The following is a 10,660-nucleotide window of genomic DNA, read 5'->3' on the forward strand; positions in this document are numbered from 1 at the left end:
CTGCTTGTCTTCAACCTAACACCTCCTGTCACCTGCCCTGGGCAGGGAACCCATTTGTCTCGGTCTGTGCCAGGTCCACAGCCTTTGGTGCCCCCCTTCCATTGCCCTGCCTCCCCGACCAGTCACCCCAGTCACTCTCACCCAGCCTTCGGTATATCCTGTGGGCCTGGACCACTGAAGGTATCATGTGATCGTTTTTTTTTTAAGTTATTGTAAATAAAAAATGTTGGATAATAAGAGAATTGAGAAGTGCAAGTTTAGTATATACTTTTTTACTGATACATGAATGTTAAGTGTTCATGTGTTAATATCCCACACAAATGACATATTTTAACCCTACAGTTTATATTTCAAGTGCCACGGTCCACATCCAAACAGCTTCCTTTTAAGACTCCGAGTCCCTTCTATCTCTGGTCTGCAGTTGGTCTGCAGTCCCTTCTATCTCTGGTCTGGAATGAATTTCTCTAAAATCCTTAATTAAGGTAGCAGACTTCAGTGAAATAAATATTTTAGTAGATAAGGCAAATATTTTCAGCTACAGTGAGGAGTTGGGGAGAGGTCATAATTTTAAATCTATCTCAGGTCATATAACGCTTGATCATAGTTCTAAGCAGCAATGTTGGATCAATCCTGTACTCCAGAAAACTGGGAATGAAGTTACTTTTCTTTTGTCTTTCGATAAGCAGAGTGCAGTTTTCTGAAAAATCATAGCATAATGCATTATTTTTCAGGATGAAGCACATGAAAAAGAGAAACCTATCAGAATATACATTCATTTTAAGGTTTTATGATTCCACAGATACAATAAAATGAGAATAATTCTGTAGGATTCATTTGCAATGGAATTTCCATATTACAATTCTCTCTTGGACTCATTTAACACCTAGAAATTACTAGAATCTTCACAACCTGTGGTTTAAAGAATTATTGCCTAATTATAATTAGTATACGTGATTTAATTATTACAGATACTGAAATCTTGTAACGTTAACTTTACTCACTCTTTTAAGATTTCCTATGTCTGTTCACACTTCTGGAGAAGATCAGAGTTATCTACCCCAAAGTCATGTCCTTAGTTTTGACAAAAAAGGGAATGTGATCAACAGTTACTACTTTATCATATGCTGCAGAATAAAAAAGGAAACTCCCACTGTCATACTTCTAAGATTAAAAAGAACCATTATTTGCTTTTTTGGTCTTGTCTTTCTCATAAGTGAATTTTTAAGAGAACAATTTGTCTTCTTACCTGGCAAGCTTTTGCTATTATGTCTGATGGAGTATCTTGTGAAAAAGCTGGTCTTAGAGCAGCTCCCACCTATGACAATGAAATACAAGCATTTTCTTTTTAAAGATAAGTAATAATCATAAAGCTTTGTGTGTCTGGAGATGAAAACACACAAAACACATTCTTTTTCCTTTCCGTTTTGTCACCTCTCCCTTATCTTTCTTTGCAGTTACAAAAAATTCAACCAAACCATTTTTCTTGTGCTTTCCAAGAGGTGATCCATATCAAATCTCTATGTATGCTATCCCAAATAAGCCATTAATCTGTGTCTTTTCCTTTTTGTTTCATGGTAACAACAACCACAATAAATCCTATTATCAGAGATCATAAAAAATTGCTATTCTACCCCTTATTTTTTGGTCTATAGTTTTTATAAATATATTTCTAATAGCATTTACTTCATAAGTGTATAACATAAAATTCAATCAATGTAAATAACTGAGTAGTACTAAAACTTCATACAGCTACTCACTAAAAGACCTTAGAAATAATTTTTTACCTCAAAAAGGAAATATTTAAGAGAAAGTTGCTTAAAAAAACAACCCTAAAATGTGTATACTCCAGGAGAAGGGTTATGAGCTTCAAATGGAAATAAGTCAACTTCATAGATTGTTAAGTTATAGTAGATTTAATATCTATTAAATAACTAAATAAAGAACTACCCACTACCACTGAGCTAATTCTGAGTAGCAGCCACTCTATAGGACAAAGATTTTTAATGTTTTAAATTATTACAGGAACAGATTGACACATCTTTCTCTACAAAGTGCCTGATGGCCTCAAACTATGAACTTTTTGGTTAACAGACAAGCACTTATGAGTACTTACAATTGAGCCATAAGGGCTACCTAATTAAGGAATTAAATGTTGTTGCTTCCTAAATTGAGATTTCTTCCCTTATACTAGCGAAAAAGCAAAGAAACCAATAGTAGTGGGAAATGGATGAACAAACCTTTCTCTGGCTTAAAAAGCAGGCAACTAACAAAAAGGGAGTCTGCACTACATCCTGTACTGAAGGAGAAAGAACACAATAAACGACTGTTGACCAGGAAAAAGAGCATCGATTAGAAACATGTAACTTGCTTTGAAAGAACAGCTTCGAAGGGATCTAGACTTTTTCCCCAAGGTCATTACTGGTGACAAGACATGTAGCTATTCCTACGACACCGAAAGCAAACATCCATCAAGCCAGTGGAAGATGCCATCATCATCACACCCAAAAGAGCTTATCAAGTAAAATCAAAGATCAAGACGATACTCATTTTGGGTTTTTTTGGTGTGAGGTGGATGGTGCATTTGGAGTTCATTTCACCAGGTCAGACTATTAATCAAGCTGCTTTCTAATTAGAGATTCTGAAGATTGTGTAACAGTGTGTGACAAAAAAGGCCTGATTTGTGGCAGACAGGACACTGGTTTTGCCACTACAACAATCCACCTACTCACACAACCATCTCAGTGTGTCAGTTTTTGGCAAAAACAGTAGGCTTCTCTTGCCCCACACACCTTACTCATCTGATCTTACTCTGTGCAACTTCTTTTTGTTTCTGTGAATGCAGAGGATAATGAAAGGACAGTGATTTGACAAAGTAGAAGTAAAGAAATAAATAAGAGAGGTGCTGTCAGTCATCCAAAGAGATGAGTTTGAAAAATGTTTCCAAGAATGAAATCACAGATTTGACAAATGTATTAAGTGTAATGGAGAGTACTTTGAAGGCGACATGGTTGTTGTGGGGGGTGTTGTTTTTTTGGGTACTCCCTTGTATATGAGGCGTTGAAAATACCATGGCAAAAAAGCTAAAAAGAAAATACCATGGCTTGGGTCAGGTGTAACCTAGTCCCTTCCTTTTTAACACTTTAAAGAGATCCTGTACAGCAGATTTTCCCAATGCAATGCGTCCTTTGATGTCCTGACCACTGCTCCCATGAGCCTTGTTGTGGATTCTATCAAGATGAAATTCTTGCCCACTTCAATCTTTAGGATTTTAGTTTTCTTTACACCGAGTTGTAAACCACACTGAAGGCTGTAATCCTTGATCTTCATCAGCTAATTCTTCAAGTCCTCCTCACTTTTAGCAAACAAGGTTGTGTTATCTGCATATTGCAGGTTGTTTGTAAGCCTTCCTTCAATCCTCATGCTACAATCTTCTTCATATAACCCAGCTTCTCTGATTATTTGCTCAGCATACAGATTGACTAAATATGGTGAGAGGATCAACCCATACCTTCTTGATTTTAAATTATGTATGTTAAGTTAGTTACATTTAGTTAAGTCTATATTTAAATGGTATGTTTAGTATTCTATTCAGTGTTGTAGGGCAAAAAAGTTTGTGTGTAAAGAAAGAGAAAATATAATGATAAAACACAAAGAGTCTAAAAACAAATGATGAATTCCTGGTTTAGGCTGTATTAGCTTTTTGTATTATTCTTATCTTTCTGTAAATTTGAAATTCTAATAAAAAGTTTTAAAAACACAGTCCTGCATCCCGAACAAATAATTGTATACAGGTTTTCTATAGCCACTTGGGCTAGCTTCTTCACCTGTACAAGTATATTTCAGTTTAGAATGAAATTTTTAAAAATCATTTGAAAATAATCTAATTTTATGAGTAAAAGTTTTAACTGCTCCTATGAAAAGTTCATTTATCTGTCAGTATGTTAAGAGCAATTCTTTTATTATTTTTAAAATGTCTGGGCATATAAAAATATCAGCGCCAAATCCACAACACTCTTTTAAAAGGTCCTTTTATCGTTTAAGTGGCATGGTTAACTAGCTAAACACAAGACTGCGAAGCCTACACTGGGTTTCTATTCCAGTTGATCTCTACTATGCTATCACAACGGGAAAAGAGTGACGAGAGGCTTAAGCCCATTCTCTCTTCCACTGTGCACTGACTGGAACTGTGCAGCTGACAATCTACGAAAGAGCCATCTCCTGTGGGAATGAGTAGATTGCAGCTCCAAATACATTCTTCCAGAGCGTCTTTGCTCCTTTGACGGTGGCTGCAAAGATCGACTTCAAGCTTCTAAACAAAACAGAGTAACTCACGTTAGCTTGATACTGCTCCAGAATCACGTGCCCGGGAAATTCTGGCTCAGGCACAGAGGCAAATTTCTTGATAACATCTTCCAGCGCCTGGAGACCAGCCATCCGCAGCTGGTTGCTGTGATCAGTGGCAGCCATGAATGCCATCCGAATCAGGTCCGAGAGGTGAAGTACCAACAGGTCATCTAGGGAAACAGGAGACGCTTTCCAAAAATAGGTGTAAGAACACCAAAATACAAAACTCTAAACAAGTATCTCACAGACGCAATTATAATCCACATATTTAGTGTGCTTAAAACTACACTATATTCTCAAGATACCTTTCATATAATTCTTTTAAGAACACTATCAAACCTTTAAGCAAGATGGCAATGTAGATGAAGTTACACGCTGCACAGGGACACCTAAAGTAACTTAATTACTTTTCTCCAAACTAGTGTTTTAAGAACAGGGGTGGACACATTTTTCTACAAAGAACGGGACAGAAAATACTTTTGACTTTGCAGGACAAATGGTTTCTACAATAACTCTGTTGTTGTAGCAGGAAAGCAGCCATGGACAATTCATATACAAATGAGCATAGCTACCAAAAAAACTTTATTTAAAACAACAAGCAGTGAATCAGACTTGAACTGCAGACTACAGTTTTCCAACATCTACTTTAGAAGAACTGAGATTTGTAGTTAGAAATTTAAACCCACAACACGAGGAGAAAATGGCTTTTATGAACATCACATACAGGAAAGGTGTGGGAAACTGAGAACCGCGAAGACAGTGTTATGTGGGCAAATTCTCTACGCTCATATTTTAAAAAGGCTGAGAGGCTGAGACTCTCATGGAGGGAGGCCTTCATGCTCATGAGTTGGAGATGCATCCCAGTCTCATCCTCCTAATAAAGGTTATTCCCCATAATGTACCCCTGTAATGATACCAACTTTAAGGTGCTGCTTGCAAGCACATGATTGTTACTATATATGCTTGAAGGTTACCTGCTTAAACACTATCTGCCTGCAGGTTATCTGCCATCAAGAGCAATCAACCCTATTCTCTGTCCCACCCTAAGTAGGGCCTATCCATTTCTGATCAGGATCATGGACTGTCCCCTGGAGAAGGGCTCAGGAACACTTAAGGTCAAGCCAGCTCAGAGACAACCAAGGTTAGCCACACCATCTTAACTCTAGAACCCGCCCATCAGGTTACATAAGTACCTCCTGTTACATCTACATCCCTAGCACGTCCCCTTTCTGTCCCGTGTACACCTCTAATACAACCCCTTCCTGTTATGTATGTGTGTGACTTGGCTTGCATGCTGGAGATTATGTAAGTTTGTGAGAGAATACAGTCACCCCTCACTCTGGTTGCCATAGAAGAGGTGAGCATTTGCATGGCTTGTCTGTTGTTCCTTTAATTCACCCTTCAATTACACAACTGCCCCTTGGACCCATTTGGTTGTGGCGGCTGGTCCCCCACAAAACGGGAAATCTTTTTCTTTTAGCCCTGTTGTAAAGGTGGTACTGGGTCTTCCCTAACACACTTAAAAGCAAGCCTTAAAAGAATTACAAGTAATTGAATTATATCCCAGAAGAAAGTTTGACATTACTTAAAGGAATACAACAAAATCCAGCACTAACATAACATTTTCAAAGTCTGCAATCTAGTATATATATAAAAAAAAGCATGCACGCAAAGAATTAGGAAACCAATTCTCACAATGAGGGGAAACACAAAAACAAAACAAAAAAATACCAAAGAATAGAAAAAGGAACAAAAATTAAAGTCTGAATTACCAGACAGGGACTCTAACCAGCTATTATTATAAACGTATTCAAAAAGGAAAAGTAAATGCATGGATACAATGAGGAGCTCAAAACAGAAAAAATGCAAAAAAAAAACCCTACTAGAGGTGAAAAATAAAATATGAATTAAAAATACACTGGATAAGATTAACTAATGGCAATTACATATTTGTTTGGGCCCCGACCATGCAGCCGCCTCCCCCGGCTCTCCTGCTGGACTGTGCAGCCCCTTCCCCCGCCTCCCAAGGCCAGAGCTGGACTGTGCAGTCCCTGCCTCCAGCCTTCCAAGGAGCTTATCTCTCCTGGCAGGTCTGTACAGCCCCTTCGCTCAGTGTTCCCGGATGATTGACTCACAGGCAGCCTGACTCAGACCCCGCAACTGCAGCTCCAGAAGGCCTTCCTTCCCCTTATCAGTACGTGCGTCCTTGGCTCAAGCCCTGTATGTGTCTCACTGCCTCACTGCCAGGCAGGATTTCCCTGACCTAACTCATTGGGTCTCGGAGCCCGCCCCGGGGCTCAAGATGCCCCTGTCCTTCTCTGCTCTCCCTTCCCTCCTGGAAGTTCTTTCCCTGCTTCAATAAAATCTTTCTTAACTTCACATTCCTGGCTGAATTCTATCTCTGTTCCAGTTCTCCATCTCCAACCTCTCATCTTGGTACCAAAAAGACCTGGGACCGACAGGAGGGGCCTCTGTGCTGCCCAGGCCTTCCTCTGGCCAGTGCGCAGCCCCGCACTCCGTTTTCAACCTCTCAATACTGAAGAAAAAAAGATCAATGGACTTAAAAGAAACAGTAACGGAGATCGGTATTTGAATTTGCCAAGTTCAGGGAACCAAAGGCTTTCATAGTAGTAGCAAGTCTATGGCTCATAAACAGTTGATCTCCAAGCAGTTTCTATTTCCACAGACCAATTTGTGGTGGTGGCCGCCACATCAGGATTATGAAATATTATCTTCAAAATCTTCAAATTCTTACCTAAAATACTGCTTTTGGAATGTGAAATTGAAAAGAAATATCTTTTGGCTTGAAAGTGAGGGCAAGAAGAAGAAAAAAATTTGGCTAGAAGTCCTCAATGCATCCTCTGTAAAAGCATTAACTGAGGAAAGAAAAAATAAACTATCAATAATACTAAATATAAAACGAGAGCCAAAATTGGGGATTTCCAAGGGAGAAAAAACTGAGTTAAAATGGATATGTTCATATGCTAACTCACAGTATACAAAATAAATATAACCTCCGTGATAAATAATATTCATTCTTCTGCTTACATACTGTCTCCCAATTCATAAAGTGTTATATTAATCTACAAAATCCAAAACTACTGTCCCTGCAATTGTCTCTGGGACAAGAATGCTGCTTTCTTCAGCCATCGAAGTGCTGTCACGTCTTTATGATCGTTACTTCCAAGGCTGTTCATTTCAGAGAAAAAAGCCTCTGAAAACCTTATGGATAACATCCAAACCTTGTCAGATATTAAAAAACCTCATAATTAAAGGCAAAACATAATGAGAGAGAGTGCCAGCGGATGAGTATGACTGAGGAAGAATTGCCTTCTCAAACTACAGTCCACTATAATGACGTGGATAGAGTGCAGATTGTGGAAGTAAAGGCTTCAGGACCCTCATTTGCTGATGGTGCATGACTGACTTAAAACCAGAAGAAACTGCTGTAAACATCAATTAATAATCAGAAACTTGGAATGTATGGGAGTATGAGTCAGAAAATTTGAAGTTGCCGAAAATGAAATAGAATGCATAAAGATCAATATCCAAGGTGTTAGTGAGTTAGAATGATAGAACATCCTATGGTTAGCCTGCTGGGAATCACAGATTCAAAAGGAATGACATTACATTCATAGTCAAGAAAGACATTTCAAGATCCATCTTGAAGTACAAGGCTATCTATGATAGGATATTATCTATCTGCATACAAGGAAATCCAATCAATATAAATATTGTTCAAATTTATGCACGGTCCATTAAAGGTCATATGCAGAAGCTGAAGAATTCTACCAACATCTTCAGTCTGAAGTTGATCAAACACAATCAAGATCCATTGCATTCCGGTCCCGGGAAAGGAAATCATGCTGGGTGAAGCAGATGGCGAGCAAAGAGGAGGAAGGCCCTTGACAAGCTGCACGGATACAATGGCTGCAAAAGCAGGCTCAGACCTACCAACAACTGTGAGGATGGATTGGGAAATGCTGTCACGCTCTGCTGCACACCGGGGTCACTATGAGCCAGAACTACCTCAATGGTTCCTAACAACAGCAACAACAGCAACAACAACCATCGATAACTTTCCTCAAATCAGGGCGCCTCTCTCTTTTACAAACCAGGGAGAAGAACCCCCTGAAGAAATGAGATCGGGAAGAGGATACTGGGCAGAAAGGAACTGGGAATTAGTAAACCCCCAAACCCACTGTCACAGGCGCTATTCTGATTCTTAGTGACCCTGTTTGGGTTTCTGAGGCGGTAAATCTTTACGCAAGCAGACAGCTTCAACTCTCTGCTATGGAATGACCAGTGGGTTCAAACCATTGACCTTGCAGTTAGCAGTTCAACATTTATCCATGAGGGAAGTCTATGTATTCTAGGAGGAGTAGTTCCCTCCAACTAAAGCACAGTAGGTAGGGAGAGGCAGAGGACGCAGGAAGATCCTGGGTAACACATTCACTGCATGATTTACTAATTTTCATAGACCCTGACAAGATGGTTCAGAATCTGAATGGCAGATGAAACAAAGCATGGCAGGTGGGGCACTGCTATATCAGCTTACTGTGCAGCTGCAGGTGTGAAAAACCCTAATAAAAGAGAGCATAAGCAGGCCACCCAACCCCTAAAATATACAACCACTACATTCTGAACAAATTCCAAATGTGGAGAACAAGCTCCTCTTTTGAGGTCATATATATAAATATGCTTATAAAGGAATACAAGGGCAACGTCTGGTGACTCACAGAAAAGCTAACCTCTGAAAATAGTTTTCTATACAAACTAGAATAAAAATTTATAAAATCATCTAATGTCCTCATTAAATCACAATAAAGTCATGATTACCTTGGAATAAGAAATTAACCATAAAAAATGAAAAGGATAAAATGGAGGTGAGAGAAACACAGAAAATGACAGAAAACCTGGAAACACAAAAGTAGGCTTGAGATCCACAAGGGGGCAGAAAAGAGTAAACAACGATCAATCATTCAGAAAACTTGTGAGGATCTCTGAGAATGCAAGTAAAAGGAACACACACGCACACACACAACCCTTAAATACAATGAAGGCAAGCCAACACAGATTTTCATCAGCCCTGCACGATGGTATGCACATATATGCTTCCAAATCCTTTACAAATTCTTATTCCCTCTGCTTACACCATTGTCTCTGTCCAAATCCCTGACACCTGGGAACGTGCTCCTTTACGTGGCAAAGGGCCTTTAAGCAAGAGTGTGTACTCTGAGATCATATAAGCCCTGGTTGCATAGTGGACTATGAGTTGGGTGGCTAAGCTGGGCCTTGCCAGGAGAGAGGAGGCTTTCTCTCCTGTAAAGATTCATAGTCTCGGAAACCTAAGCTGCAGTTCCACCCTGTCCTTTTGGGTCACTCTAACCAGGAACCGACTCGTTGGCAGTGGGTTGGTTTTGGCTTTACTGTGAGATAAAGAATTATATTATCTAAGTGAGCCCAATTTAATCACATGAGTATTTAAAAGCAGAAAACCTTTGCTAACCTAAGTCAGAGAGAAAGAGAAAGGTGACAAGTGCTAACAGAGATAGAGGAATATGGGCAACCAAGAAATACCAGGATTAGGAATATTATTCTTAGGCAGAGCTAGACGCTGGGAAAGACATGAAGATGGATTGCTACTGAGGGCCTTCGGAGAGGCGTGCAGGACTGCCAGTATCGTGGCTTCAGTCCAGTGAGCCACAGGGTGGACTGCAGACCTACAGAACAATAAGATATTCACTGCATTTCGTTGAAGACACAAAACTGGTGGTTTTGTAGTTTATTACAATAGCTATGGAAACCAAATACAGATTGTGGTGTTACTATAACAGCTATCCAAAATTGGGCACATAGTTTTGGAACTGGGCAGGGGTTAGAGACAAGAATTCTGAGAAGCCCAACAGAAAAGGTTTAGATTGCCTTGAAGAGATTTAACAGAAATATGGATGCTAATAACTCTATCAGTGAGGAGCATGTGAAGTACAAACTGCCTTAAAGAATGCCTACCATGAACTATGGATGTTAACCGGTGCTGCTGGTGAGGGCTCAGAAGGAAGCGAGGAGCACATTGCTGAAAGGGCATCCTTGCTAGAGAGCAGCAGGGAGCTAACTGGAACAGTGCCAGGCAGTTATATGAAAGTAGAACCTATAAATGAGAGTACTGGACATTTGGCTGAGGAAACTTCCAAGCACAGTCTGGAGTGTACTGATTTTTTCTGGTTAATTTCATAACATAAAAGGAAAGAGATAAATCAAGGGGAAAACGGATTTTTGTATTTCTTTAAAAAAAAAGGAGAAAAGATATACATAG

At 39.5% G+C, this 10,660-nt stretch overlaps 1 protein-coding gene across 1 annotated transcript in view; it reads right to left on the reverse strand.

Annotated features, from left to right (window-relative positions):
• Positions 1-10,660, reverse strand: part of HEATR5B (HEAT repeat containing 5B) — a 137,421-nt gene that overhangs the window by 48,634 nt on the left and 78,127 nt on the right. Inside the window, exons 24-25 of the mRNA XM_004711165.2 lie at positions 4,333-4,514; positions 1,247-1,315 (exon numbers count right to left, since the gene is read on the reverse strand). Coding sequence (XP_004711222.2) covers positions 1,247-1,315; positions 4,333-4,514 — 251 coding nt within the window. The remainder of the gene's footprint in view (positions 1-1,246; positions 1,316-4,332; positions 4,515-10,660) is intronic.

This window comes from Echinops telfairi, unplaced genomic scaffold, assembly GCF_000313985.2.
Source record: "Echinops telfairi isolate 266 unplaced genomic scaffold, ASM31398v2 ScPeMD7_10;HRSCAF=50, whole genome shotgun sequence".
NCBI lineage: Eukaryota > Metazoa > Chordata > Mammalia > Afrosoricida > Tenrecidae > Echinops > Echinops telfairi.